A 15,418-nucleotide genomic window follows, 5' to 3' on the forward strand; every position below is an offset into this window, starting at 1 on the left:
CGATATTGATCACGTCATCTTTTTTTCTCTTTCTTTTTTCTTTTTTTTTATTTGTTTCAATTTTGGAATCTGTTCGGGTCTGCCTTCCTTTCTTACGGAAAATACATCATGTGTTCCTCGTCAATATACACATTGAGACTTAGTTCTAATGAGTTTTGTTTTCTTGAATCATTAGTGAAAGACACAATCATAAGAGTTATGTGATTATGCAGTTCGAGCATCATATTTATATAACTTGAGACGTATCTAAGTGAAAATGCACACATAAATCTATAATAGGGAGATGAATGAATTTTCTTCTATTGATATTCAAGGAATTTTAAGAGGAAGATGCAGTGATACATGTGCCACGAGAGGTATTACAAGTTACAAAATTTTGCAAAAATATTTGCCCCAATAATGGTAATTGTTTATTCATCAATTGATCTCCCGAGACATTCAGATAACTTGCCTACTGTATTTTATTTGTTCGATACTCCAAATAACTTCATATTTCATCCCATAATGCTAGAAATTTCTAAAATTCCAACTTGATGTGCAAACTTGTGGAGGATTTTGGCTTACCGTAATGGTAGAAGACTTTCAAGAGAATTGTCTTTTCATTGCCCTAACTTTTGCTTAGGTGGCCGTTTCGGGTTTTCAACCTATCGAGCTTTTCATTCTTACCCTAGCGTTTGCTTAGGTCGCCCTTTCGAGTTTTTAACCTAACGAGCTTTTCATTTATAACCTAAATTTTGCTCAGGTCGCCCTTTTGAGTTTTCAATCTAACGGGTTTCTTATTCATATCCTAATTTTTTCTTAGGCTAACCATTTTGGTTTTCAACCTAATGGACTTTTCTTTTAATACAAGTTTCTATTTTTAGGCATAGACCCTCTTGACTTTGTGTATGTTCATAAGTTTGGGTCAAACATTTTCATCCATGTCTTGTAAGACTATAACAAGTTACAAACTTTTGCAAATTTTTTGCCCATTATAAGATAATTTTTCATTCATTAATTGCTCTTACGAGATAGCCGAATAACTAGATCTTTGTGTTGGCTTTGTTTAATTCTACCAAGAACTTCTTGCTCCTTCCCACGTTGTTCGAAGCTTCTATGATCCCCACTTGATGCACAAACGTGTGGAAGATCTTGGTTCTCTCATAGTGTTATAAACTCATAAGAAAAATGCATTTTTATTGCTTTAACTTTTGTCTATATCGCCCTTTCGGGTTTTCAACCTACCAAGCTTTTATTGATACCTTAATTTTTGCTTAGGTCGCCCCTTCAGGTTTTCAACCTAACAGACTTTTTTTTATTTCGTTTTTTTTTTCATTTTCCTTTCTTTAGGCATATAATCTCTTAACAACGTCTATGTTTACATGTTTGGGTAAAATGTTCTCATCCATATTTTGTAGGATTAGAGACCCCTTGAAAATACATTTTTGACAATGCCCGGACCTTCATAGTTTGGAGCCCATCTTCCACGAGCATCTTCCTAATTTAGAAGGATCTTTTTAAGCACCAAGTCCTCAACTTTGAATTCTCTAGAACGAACCTTATCAAAAGCTCTCACCACTCTTCCTTGGTATAATTGACCATCACAAGTGGCCACCAAACTTTTCTTTTCAATCATGTGAAATTGCTTATATTTGAGTTTAATCTATATCGACTCTTCTTGCTATGCTTCCGTCAAGAATCTTAATAAGAGAATATCTACTTCTATGGCTAAAACAACTTCCATCCCATACACCATTGTTTTCTATTAGAAATTTATGATGTCCAACATATCCATCTATTAGGGATAACTTAGGACTCCTATTCGCACCATCGACTAAAACATCAATGATATTGGTGAGTTAATCATATTTCAGGCTTGTTTTGTTCAAATCTCTGTGGTCTACACACATTCTCAGTTTCCCTCATTTCTTGGGTACTAATACCAAATTAGCCACACATTCTTAGTTTTCCTCCAATTGAATCATTAACTCTTCCTTTATTCCTCGACCATCTTCTCCATCACCAAACTCGGTGATTCATTATCAGGTGCCACAAAATAATCAATTGATAAATATTCAAGTACCATATAACTGGACAAAGTCTCTGCAAAATTGTGATACACATATTGATGTGTGAAACATTAGGGAAGAAATGGGACACAAAATATGGATGTTCACGAAGCTATGGAAGAAGGGTAAATATATGAGAGTGAAGATGATAAAAATGGATGAATGAGGAGGAACTATTAGATAGTCATGCAAATTTACTAAGATATTGTCTCAAGTATCATAAATATAATTCCAAAGAAAATTCAAAACTTATGAATTACAATATAATCAAATAATTACTATGCAACTATGTCAATCATTGACTTAGACTACCATTTTTTGAAGGATCATTGTCTTCAGTAGGAAGGATGGCATAATTTATGAATGATTTGTCTTCCTCTAGGGCACTGATGTAGAGGTGGACATAAGGATTAATGATAAAACCTTTTTCCTCTTCCTGTCATCTATGTCGACACCTAGATTCCTTCATTTTGTGAATTGTTAGCCTTCATTATCGTTCGAGCTCTGGTGTTGAAAAATGAGTTTAATTAGTGTTGTTTTTCCTAGATCACGTAATGATTCTAATTTTTCATTTGCAAATCCCAAGGAGTTTGGTTTAAAAAAATATTTTGAGTTATTGAAACTATTTCCTTTATCAAATGAAGAACTTTCCATATAACAAGTTGACCGTCCCACAATCGTTTTTAGGGTTATAACCCCTCTAGTTCGTGTAGTAGTTGACGAGAATCATAGAGAGAGCACACAGACTCCACAATATGGTTGCATTTGTTCTATTCATAATTCATATCTAATGATATATAGAATGAGACATCGTTCGATAAAATATCTTAATAAAACATATGCTATTGCTAGTCATTTCGCACATGTGTATCCAATGGATGTATGATTCGATGCATGCATTTCATATAAGTGGTATAATGAATATTGTAGTGACATGAACGTCATGTGAATTCCCCATTTTTTTTCTTCTATTTCTTTCATTTTTTGGGACGGGACATGCATGAAATTAAATGATTGGTTGTACACAAAAATTCTACATAAGTGCATGAATCCAAGTATGTAATGTATTTTTGTTCCTCTTTTTTTTTGCACGACATACTTATGGATGCTACTATGAAATGATTCTTTTTTTGAGTTCATGGTATGCACATGAATGTGATGACTTTTTTTTTTGTTTTTTCTTTTATTTAGTGCATAATATGCATGTGGATGCAATGATTTTTTTAGAAGCATATAAATGCTATTATGATTTTTTATATGAGTATATGATATGCATGTAGATGCTATGATTTTTTTTACATGTATATAGATGCTATTATGATTATTTTTTATGAGTGCGTAATATGTATATGGATAGAGTTATGAAATATTTTTTTGTGAGTCTTTCATCGTGGTATAAAGATACCAAAGTGTAGTGGTACCTTAATTCACTCAGGCCCATGTGATAGTGAGTCACTATGATTGTGAGATGGAAGTTTTCCCGACTTTATGCCGAATAATAAATAACAATAAAAAAATATATACTCATATGTCCTATACAAAAGTGGTTTATCTTATACGGTTCATTCAGGTCTAAAGGGCCAACCCTAAGGTGAAGTGCTAAGGTCCATATATGTAGAATTTGGAGGTACTAGACATCCTCTAGGTCCCCGGACTACCGTCACTAGTGGGAGCTGACGATCCCGATATCACAAATATGACACGAAGATGTACGAGACACCATGGGGGTCATATATGAAATACCTAGTAACAATCTGAGTAATATATCAGCATAATATCGAAATGTGCACGGAGGCCCAATGACGACAAACCAATGTATCCATAACAATAGGTATGTAGGCCCGGTAGACGGTTGAAGTAAGAATGTATGAAAAGTGATGTGTGTGTGAGAGTGTACAAACCTCAAAAAGAATAATGCATAAAACCTCATAAACCACCTGATAACCTATACACGACAACAAAACACAAATTCTATATACAAGGGTTATTACCAATAAGTAGGTAAAAAAATAACTACAAAAAAAGAAAAAGAAAAAGAAATTATAAAATTAATATAATGAACTAAATATCCACATAATTAACCTTTTAAGGCTTGACTCTCAGCTATCCCCAACAGAGTCGCAATGCTGTCGCTACCCCACTTTCGTGGGGCGACGGTAAATATGAAAATAAATGCAATGAAGTCGTCATCAATAATTTTTAGAGAGAAAACATGAAAAAACAATTTTTTTTTAAAAAGATTGGTCTGCTCGTAGAGAGAAATTAAGTTCAGGAGTCGCTTACAGATGAGAAAGATGTTAGGCGTCTCATACCGCCCGTTATAAAAAATGGTACCTAGATTAATTATATGGATATTCACTCAAAATACTAATTTTACACTCACATTATTAAATAAAATATAGAAAGACCATAAAAAAACATTTTTTTTTATTTTTTGTGTATTACATGAGAATATCTGCTCCTACGTATCTCAAGTCTACGTAGTTCTTTCAGAAAATAGGTTGATTGGTTGATATTAGTTATATTAAAATAAAAAAATAAAACAAAAAGCTAAACCTAAAAAACGTAGAGTATACAGAAAAAAAGGGAAATTAAAATTTGGGGTTTTGGGGTTAAGGTTTTGAAATTTGAGTTGAGACTTAGGGTGATATTGATTTGGGAATTGAGTTTTAAAATTAAATAAGGGTTAGGTCAAAATTAAATTAATTTGAGGATTAGGTTTAAATTCACTTGGGAATTAGGATTTTGGGTAAAATTAAATTGGGGGTGAAGGGGTTAATGAGAATATACGTTTAACATGTGTTTTCCTAATCACACGAATTCACAACTAACATATGTTTTCTTAACCATGCGAATGAGTGCATGAATAATATGTATATTCTTAACCATTAGAATACATGAGTACATATGTCTTATTAACCATTAGAATGCACGAATAACATGTGTGTTATTAATCATACACATATAAGTGTAACATGTTTATTTTTAATTATATGACAAAAAATTATTTCCTCATAGTAATTTACGAGTAACTTACTACTCTTATTAAAAAGGGTAATATGATACCATTAATACCATGATAATAATAAAAAGATGGATTATTTGTAATAAAAGATATTTAAAAAACATATGGGAAAAAACATTTAAAAACTTAGTCACTGGTACAAATTTTCATCATGTCCAGACACTACTCCTTCCTCTGACCTGCAATATATTTACCACCTAAACCCTACTAACTCATTTCCCGCCCGGGACCTATAAACACTTGAACCTTCCATCTTTCTAATAGACTCTGCTTTCCACAACACACTACTCAACCATTTTCTCATTTCTTCTCTCTCTCTCTCTAGGGTTTCATAACCACCATGGTCTCTCCGAAGCAGCTTCTATCCACACTCGAATCAGCGCTTCTCGGACCTTCTCCTCCGACGGCGGCGCAACGCGTTGAACTCTTGCACGCTATTCGCACTTCTTTCCGTTCATTCCAATCCCTTCTATCCTATCTGGTACGCTATATTCCATTTACTCGTTTCCTAAGAACTTGAAAATTATGATCAAATTCTAATATCCTCCTGAATTTCAAATGTGATCAAATTAGTCATTTCCAGGTCAAAATTTAGGGAAATTAGATTAAGTTGATATTCTTACTTTGGTGCAGTTTTTCGCAGTATGAACATATGTATTTACATTTGTGGAGAGGCTCGAAACTTGAAAGCTTATTTCACATGTTATTTTTTCTTCTATATGTGTTTTTTTTGAAATTATTTTAATTGAATGTTATTTTGCCATATTTGTTTTCCTTTGTGTGTGATTTTAGCCTCCGAAGTCCTCTGATCGAAGTCAAGTTCAGTCAAAATCAGTTAGGCTTCCAGATTCTTCGCCTATCTCTCTTGATGATCAGGATGTCCAAATTGTGAGTTCCTTTAATCTATAGTTATTATATTTTTGGCAGTTAAAATGGTTAGGGTATGTAGTTAGGCTAAGTGCCGGGTTTGATTGCTTGTGCAAATAAAGAAATTATGTTTTAGCTGAATGCTTGCTATATGCCTCTTTTTGTTGCATGTAGTAGATATTAGTTTGACCCTAAGAACATAGGAAACATGGATATGACAGACACTGGGATATGGAAAATTTAAAAAATTATAGGATACATGAGTACATGATTATGATAAAGATAAAATTATTGTATGGTTAAGTAAAAGCATGGACCTTAAATTATGAGAGAAGTAATGCTTTAGAAGTTGGCATGGGTCATTGTAAAATGTCAACATTATTCTAATTATCATGGAACATTTATCTATAACAGTATAAAAAGTCAAAAAAATACATGAAAGTTGTATAATACAGTTAGGAGTGTCCAAAAGTGTTTGATACAGATATATGTCCAACATGGATACACTGTTTGTTTTGAAGTGTCAGATGCTTACTGATTATGTATGAACTGCTGAGTGAAAATAGCTATGAACATATACCAAGGCTGAAAGAGAATCACTTTCCTAATTTAATTGTAAAACTAGGACGGTGATAAGTAAATGATGGGAAATCTAGGTTTATAAGTGTTGTGCATGTTTGTATTTTATGTGCAGCAATTTATGCTTTCATACAGCACAATGGGAACCTATTATGACAATATTTGACTGGGACTACTTGCAACCTATGCCTTTTCTTTACTAAATGAATCATTAAATGCATATAATTGATATGCATCCTGCAAATGAATTTACTATGTTGATATTTTGCTTGCACTAGCACTCATGGTCTCATGCACATGCGCCTGTGTAAAATCGGATGCTTGATGCGTGAGTAATAATCATAATTAGGCACTTGTTCTTTATCCTTACATGCCTTCGTAAATACAAAAGTCACATTAGTCCCTAAAGTAACTCTATGGAGATGGTTTTTCATTAATATAAAGGTTAGAATTATAATATGAATGTAAACTCAGTGAAACAGAGTAGAATTGGTTAGGATCCAATTGCAATGCATGGGACTTGTGTGCCACATTGGAAGTATGGGATTCTAGTGTGGGGTTTATAAGGCCTTGGACTCTCCAACTACAGTAGCTAGCTTTTGTGGTGTGGTTCTTCCAAGGTTCTTATCAATTGGCATCAAAGGTTTCCACCATTTCGTGGCTGCCAATGAGTGGCATGGGTAGTGACATAAACACTGCAGTGTTCACCTGGGACTAGTCAAGGGGCTATTGCATAGCCAGCCAGCATGGGTGCTATGGCTGCTGACTGCAGTTGAAGATAAGGATACGATTGTAAGGTATGGGACTCGAGTCCCACATAGGAAGTATGGGATTCTACTGTCGGTTTATATGGCCTTGGGCTCTCCAACTAATAGAGCATTGGGCAACTATAGAGCATTGCCAGTTCCCTCTAATGTTATAGTGTAAAAATCCTCCTAATACTAAATAAAGTAAGTATTGGATGAAAGAGAAAAAGCATTAGTTGTCTTGGGAGTTGGGAATATAAAAATATGCAATCTGTTCTTGACTTAGTATTAGGATGATCTTTAAAAGTCTATGATATATCATTTCTCCCAATTATAATAGCTAGCTTTTGTGATGTGGTTCTCCCAAGGTTCTTATTCGAATCTCTTACTAGTTTGAGTTTCTTGGGTTTGTGTGTTTGAGTTTCTCAACGTTCTTAACACTACCTATTTTAATTCCTTGTCAAATCAAATGTGGTTTTACATTTATATATTAATGGGGTTGACGATAAATTATTTAAGCAAGTCAGGTAATGAAAAGTACAGTATTATCTACATGCAATAATACATAATTTTTTCTATATCAAGTTCAAAAGGTATAATTCATTTAATCTTAAGGATATTAGCATGTTTGTACTGTGGGAAATGACGGGCTATAGCCTATACTAGTCTATAGTTATGCAATAATTATTTTGGTCTTGTTTGTGTCTTTAAGCTCAAAGTCGAATACACTTTTTCTTCTATTTCTAGTTTTCCAGTCTTCTTGTGTCTTTAGGATTAGCATGTTGATACTGTGGGAAACAACGGGCTATAGCCTATTGCCAATGACTTGCAATGTTTAGATAATTCTTTTGCTACTAATAACATTGTCTATATTGAAGATAAACATGATGATTCTGGTGCTGAGTTCTAGAGCAATGTCATTAAACTATTACAGAAGTATTTATGTTCACCATTTTCAGTTTTTCTAATGTTTGCTTTCATAGGCACTCAAATTGAGTGATGACCTCCATCTCAATGAAGTAGATTGTGTTTGCTTGCTTGTATCTGCTAATCAAGAGGTAGACTTCTGTTACCCCTTTATATGTATAAACTATAAATTTTATTCTAATACTTGATAGCTTGATAGTCAATGCTTTTTTAATTTTAAAGTTGAATGGAAATTGAAAGAAAACTGAGTTGGAAACTGTATTTTGTTAAGAAAATAGTTATATATATCATGTATGCATTTACTAATTAATTTATTAATTAGAGTGAAAGACCACAGAGGCTATTGTTGCTATATACACACACTGACAAATACATATCTGTTTATATTTATTTTTTCAACTACTTACTTTTATTTAATCTGTAGTGGGGCTTAATGGGAAGGGAACCTCTGGAAATTCTACGGCTTGCAGCAGGGCTCTGGTATACAGAGAGAAGAGATCTGATAACATCCCTCCATTTGCTGTTAAGGGTACTTTCTTCCTGTCCAGGCCATCATTCAGGTTCATCAGGTCATTACTTGGGATCTTTAGTTTTTGGTTTGCTTATAATAGCTTTGTATTGTTTCCTTTACAGGCTGTGGTGCTTGATCAGGGTCTAGAAGATGAAATATTAGTTGACATTCAGAAGTATTTGGAAGATCTTATCAATTCTGGACTAAGACAGCGGTTGATTTCTCTTATCAAGGTTTGCATTGTGGGAAGTTATTATTTTGTTCTGTACCTTCCTTGTTAAATTCTGATGTAGGACAAAGTCTTTAGAAAGTGTTTTTATTTGTAATTGTTAGTCACTAGGAGAGACAGACAACTCTCAAAGAATCTACAGCCGTTCCTTCAGTTTAGATAGTCAAATGTTTATTTGGCTGTGACACAGTACATCCTGGTTAACATTGGTTAACCTGTTTAGGTTGTCAGGATCAAATTTAATAATTAATATTTAAAATTGGTGCAAATTTAATTTTTTGAACTCGGTTTTTAAAAATTGGTAATTTTTTTTTGTAGGATCCATATTGGCCATCAAATAACCTGATGTTTTGTTTTTGCGTGTCTGAGTGTTTTATAGCAAAATTAGTCAAACTCAATAATCCCCTGCCTGTACTATCAACAATCATTCATAGTTCTTGACATTGTCTAACAGTTACTAATTAATAAATGATATCAAGGCTCAATTGTTTCTTTGTTGAGCCTCGCTGCTTATACACAATTGCACGTTGGACACACATTCATTGGTTGCTTTTCCCTGAGACAGTATGTGCATATTCATAACTCATAAGTATCTTAGAGTAACACGATTGTATGATTTTTAAAGCATAGAATTTTCAAGTTGCCACTTCCATTGAGATCTATGATTTTTCAATTTTTGATCTTTACTGGAATATCTGATTTATATTTATATATTTTAACATTTGGATTTAAAATTCCACGTATAACATAACGTTTGGATGATGCACAATAGATGGGAAGGATCTTTCTATATTTGACATCGAACAGTAAAATTTCCTGTGAAGTACTTGCTTTCTGAATGTAGGAACTAAATAGAGAAGAGCCTTCTGGTTTGGGTGGTCCTCAGTGTGAGCATTATGTTCTTGATTCAAGAGGTTCTCTTGTAGAGCGGCAGGCAGTGGTCTCTAGAGAACGACTTATTATAGGACATTGCCTTGTGCTTTCAGTCCTGGTTGTTCGGACAAGTATGTATAGTAGCTTTTCTTGTTTATTTTCCAGTTAGTTAACGGGACTGCTAAAGTGCTACATGGTTTACTATTGCATTCCACTATCCCATGGCACATTGTGTTTTCTAAATACTTTAATATTAGGAGTTAAAGGTCTATGAAAATCTCTATTTTCAGGTCCAAAAGACATGAAGGATATTTTTTCTGTTTTAAAAGATTGTGCTTCGGAAGTTAGTCAAAGCAATACCACTGTAAAACATCAGGTACGTTTTGTACTCTTTTGTTGAGCATTTTTCATCTTTTTCCTTTTTTATGGGATTATTGTTATGGTTTTTAAAACTGTTATTTCACAGTCATCGAAACAGTCAAACATATTTTGTGTGCATAAGAAGTTATGTGAGGAATGAACTTCATTCGTTTTCTTATTTTGGTTTTTGCTTTATCGTGAGGTGTACTGTTTGGTGTTAACTTCATACTGTTAGTTGGTGTTAAGTGTTAACTTAATTTGTGATTTCAAATGATTATTTTCCTTAGAAGAAAGGCAGAAATAAGTTTTCTTTCACTAGAAAGATGGTATACCCATTCCGTGACTGTTATCTTCATTCTCAGTCTATTCAACGAAGTACCCAATGAAGTTAGACAAAGATTCTTATCTGCTTTCGTATAATTGAAAGATAGATCATGAAATAAGAGAGGAGGAAAGAAGGAAGAAGAGAGGATAGCTGCAATAGATGAGAAGAATAAATTTGAGCATCTTGAAGGCATGAATGAAGAAGTATAAGATGAAGTGAACGAACAGATTCCTTAGCTGTGTATAGAAGTTTATATGTAACAAAGAATATGTTTTTTGTAAAAAATAAAGGGGAAAACCAATGAACCCACCACATGTCTAATTCTGTTCTACTATTTTATATTTTCCAGGTCAAAAATAAAGTTAGATTAGCTGTGGTGAAAAATTGAATATCTTATTGGATGTATGTACTTTTTGTTGTTGTTGTTGACTTTGTTTATTAAGAATTAAGGTAAGTTTAATTCCTAGAAGAGTTATTGAATATTCAAGGTTGTACATGCTGCTATGCTGCACTTGGTTTTCTGACTCAGATGTCTTCGGAAATCAAAATTTGTGTTGTTTACTCAAATGTTTTGCATTTTATGTTTTTCAGATTACCTTCAGTCTTCTTTTCGCTCTCGTGGTTGCTTTTGTTTCAGATGGTTTGAGTACAGTGCTGGATAAAGCATCTGTCCTTTCTTCTAATGCTTCATTCAGATGTGAATTTCATGAACTTGTAAGATGAAAGATAATTACTTCAGTTTTTGTGTACTTGTTTTTTAATTATTTGATAATAATTTGGGATCTTATTGATGTCCATGTATATCCTTTAAGGTAATGGCTGCTGCTAACGATCCAGTTGTTGAAGGCTTTATTGGCAGCATCAGGCTTGCTTGGGTGGTACATTTGATGTTAATACAAGATGGTGTTGCAGCAAGGGAGACTGTTTCAAGTGGTCCATCAAATGAAATGGGTTATCTTAGTCAATGCCTGGAAGTCATTTTCTCAACTAATGTTTTTCAATTTTTACTTGACAAAATTCTTCGTACTGCTGCCTACCAGGTTCATTTACCATGCCATATTTTGTTTATCGTTTTTTAATGTTTTTTGTCTATAAAATAAGAATTTCGTTGAGATGAAGATTAGAAAATGGCAAGGACTTTGTAGGACAAGGTATCCTCTAAGAGGAAGAAAGAGAAAACATGAATGGAGGGAAGCCGTCTATCCCTCTGCATATCTGTTAAGGAAAACCCCATACAAAATCAATGTACTTTAACGGCAGAAGAAGTTACACTTTAATTAGATAAATAAAATCATAACGTAGAAGTTATTTTTTTGAGTAAAGGGAACATTAAATGAATAGTACAGGATTTAGAAAATATTGAGTAGCCCTTCTGATTCATTTTCTCATCTTAGCATATAATATTTGTCTACTTATAGTAGGGAATATAATTTTATGTTATTTGATGTCAACAGGAGTTGCTAATATCTAGGCAGAGATGTGGAATTTTAAACAACAACCAAACCTTAATTTGTCAACTACATGAATCAAATGACGCCATAATATTTTTTGATAAATCATGTTCCTTGATAAAACTTTGATCTCTAAGTATTTCTTAATCGTTTCGCCTATGATTTTTCTTGGTCCCCTTTCTCTAGGAATTGGACTAACCTCCATTTGATCTACTCTCCTTACTAGAGCTTCTACTAGCCTCCTCTACACATGTCCAATCTACATAAGGCACAATTATACCATCTTTTCTACAATATGGGCTATTCCAACTTTCTTTCTAATGCATTCATTTCTAATCCTATCTAGTATGTCTACTCATTCAACATAACATTCTCATATCTGATATATGAAGTTTATTTTTCTGTTGACATTTCACTGCTCATCATTCAGACCGACATGGTAAGAGTTGAAGATTATTCTCACTTAAAATCCCGTTTATATCAGAATCCAATCCTCTCTTATCCTTATCCATATCCTTATGTGAATAAAGTGAGATATTTATTTTAATGTGAATCACGAAAATGGGTATGCTAATTTCTCCTTATCCAAATAGAGTTCTTTACTCCTCTGCACTTGGTTCATAAATATCCGTCGTACCCAACTTGCTTATTAAATATTCAAAATGTGATCTTGCCAGCTCTATAGTTAGAATATCAGCACTTGGATGTGTTGTAGGACCAAACAAAAGGAATTCATAAAAGGTTGTCAAAATCAAGTTCTTACCTTGGATTTGGAGTGGGGCGAGGAAAGCAACTAAAATGTGGGATCATAACAAGTATAGTGAGATCCTACCAAAAAACAAAAATTTATATCTAAACGTACATATTTTTAGTAATCAAAGAAATACTGTTAGATGAGAAGAGAGGATTACAAGAAGATGATAGACAATCCTGCTGAAACAAAAAGCAATACTTAAAACCTAAATGACAGAGGCATACAACAAAGCATATCAGTCCCTATGCATATCTACCACAGCAACGCTACTGGAAAACCTATGTACAGAGCCCCAAAGGAATGCCAATATAGTCACCCTATCCCATAATTGCAAGTTATGAGTCTGAGTCCACATTGGAGCTATGAGACTCCAGTGTGGGGTTTATAAGGCCTTATGCACTCCAATTGCAATAGCTAGCTTTTGTAGTGTGGTTCTCCAAGGCTATGTTTGGGAGTGTGGTTTTGGAGGGGAAAGAAAGAAAATAGTTGCCTTAGGAAAGTCTCTCCCTTGTTTGGGAGTTGGATGAAGTAGAGGGGGATATTTTGGAGGGTTTCTTAAGTTCTCTAAAACCCTCCAAAGGTCTATTTTCATAGTTCCTCCAACTTGAGGTTTTTCTGGAGTCAAAATGTTAAAATACTTAAATACTTTTAGTAAAATTATATAATTACACTATTATTCATTTCTAATTGTTAATTATATTTTTAAAGAAAAAACAAAATATTTTTTACATTATCATTATTTTATTCCTCTCCCATCCACAATTTCATACTCCCAAACAAAGGAGAGGTTTGCCTTCCTTTCTCCTTCCCTTTCCTAAGTCCCAAACATACCCCAAAGGTTCTTGTCATTTGAAAGTAAAACTGTTGCATTTCAGTAATCAGTGGAATAGTAATTATAGTCACACTATTATTGAAATTAACTTGCTAAGTGATTGTTACGTTATCCAAATTAGGTTTTTTTTTTGTATTAACTGATGTTCTGGTCTTTGCGATGGTGCAGTTTTGATCCCACTGGGAAAGTCTTAATATTTGAAATTATTTTTAATGCATATGTGGCAGATACATTATCTAAGCATGGTCATGGTTTGGACTGCATATTTTACTAAGACATATTTTCTCCAGTGGTGTATTAAAAATAATTTCACATGTGTAGTCTAGATTTGCATGTGGAATGCCCCTTTTACTAGAAATATTTAAATATTTAGTTTAAATATTTCAATTATTTATTGAATGGAGCTTTTCATCATTCTACGTAGTTAGCATACTTCTTACTCGTACTTGTTGTCTTGCAGAATGAAGATGAAGATATGATCTATATGTATAATGCTTATCTGCATAAGCTGATTACATGCTTCTTGTCTAATTCACTTGCGAGAGTCAAGGTCAGTTGATTTCCCCCACCTGCTTATTGAACAAGCTGATTTGGTGGATTAAATCGCACAACTCTGTTTAATCTACTTCACTGTTGTTAATTACTATATTTAACTTGTTTTCTCTTATGTAGTTTTTTTGGATGAACTTTTCTCTTATATAGCTGTTGTATTTCAAAATTATTCTATGCTATGCCATGATGACATGCTTATATCCTATTTTAAACTTGAGTAGTTCTGCTCCCTCCATTTCCTTTACCTCCATATACAATGGCAGAAAGTTGGTTGCGTTTCTGTTTCATTAAAAGTTAAATATATATGAACACTGAAATTTGGTATGTTCTTTCCCATTTTGGTTTCGGCAATTCCTCAATTTTGTATCTGATTCCAATATATGGATTTGGCCATTTGGGTTTAGGATGCAATGGCAGCCACTCTCACCTTTTCTATTGTTTTGTTATCAGTTAGGGGTCTTAAGCCAAGGACTATATTTTTTACTCTTCACTTGAAAATATGATTTATGGACATTATGTCCATATTTAGATCTTTCCTACCTAGTAGCTTTCGATGCAATATTTTAGTGCTTGTTGGACTGTAATTCTAATTTTTAACTGGGTTATCAATTGCACGCTATAGCAGTGTTCTGGAGGTTACCGGCCCCTCCCCGCAACAAATCAGTGGATAGCGGTGTGGGTTACTGTTGCGGCTGTTGTGGCTGCCATCGCGTTCTGCTGTACCTCCATTTCACAGGCCAAAAACTGCAAGAGGTTGGAGATGAGTGAAAGAGTGAAATCCTAATTTTTTTAAATGGAAAAGGTCTTTTTTACTCGTATTTTTATTTATTGTTAGTGTTTTTGGAGTTTTCTGATTTAAAAAAAAACCCTCCCACTTCTTTTTCTCATTTAATTTCTTTCTATTTCTTCTCATTTAATTTAATTTTCCTCTATTTCTCCCCCACATTTAATTTCTTCCCTTCATTAAAACTAAAATTCTTCATCTTTTCTCTCACTTAAAATTGTTTCATTTCTTCCTCTCCTACATTATGAACTCATTATTTTCTTCTACTTCACTAAAACATAAAACTCTTTCATTTCTTCCTCTCCTACATTCTGAATTCACTTTATTTTTCTACATCTTCCCTTATTAGAGTAGTCCAGTTTTCAGTAAATATTGCTCAATTAAATGTATCTGGGCCCTTTCCTTTACTGTTTCCATTCTTATTGTATCTGGCCCATTTCTTAGTCAAGATACATTATACTTTTAATTTTCTGCTCTTATAAATTAGAGCATGTGGCTATTGTTTTCTAATAACAATAATAACAAATACATAACAAATTCACTTTTCTCTCTCTC

General features: G+C 33.5%; 1 protein-coding gene across 1 annotated transcript in view; it reads left to right on the forward strand.

The window, feature by feature from the left end:
* LOC109329840 (nuclear pore complex protein NUP205-like) overlaps positions 5,220-15,418 on the forward strand; it is a 50,639-nt gene continuing 40,440 nt past the window's right edge. Inside the window, exons 1-10 of the mRNA XM_019563698.1 lie at positions 5,220-5,554; positions 5,866-5,961; positions 8,249-8,323; positions 8,617-8,721; positions 8,826-8,936; positions 9,777-9,936; positions 10,096-10,181; positions 11,082-11,204; positions 11,303-11,530; positions 13,988-14,077. Coding sequence (XP_019419243.1) covers positions 5,414-5,554; positions 5,866-5,961; positions 8,249-8,323; positions 8,617-8,721; positions 8,826-8,936; positions 9,777-9,936; positions 10,096-10,181; positions 11,082-11,204; positions 11,303-11,530; positions 13,988-14,077 — 1,215 coding nt within the window. The 5' untranslated portion in view covers positions 5,220-5,413. The remainder of the gene's footprint in view (positions 5,555-5,865; positions 5,962-8,248; positions 8,324-8,616; positions 8,722-8,825; positions 8,937-9,776; positions 9,937-10,095; positions 10,182-11,081; positions 11,205-11,302; positions 11,531-13,987; positions 14,078-15,418) is intronic.

This window comes from Lupinus angustifolius, chromosome LG16, assembly GCF_001865875.1.
Source record: "Lupinus angustifolius cultivar Tanjil chromosome LG16, LupAngTanjil_v1.0, whole genome shotgun sequence".
Classification (NCBI taxonomy): Eukaryota; Viridiplantae; Streptophyta; class Magnoliopsida; order Fabales; family Fabaceae; genus Lupinus; species Lupinus angustifolius.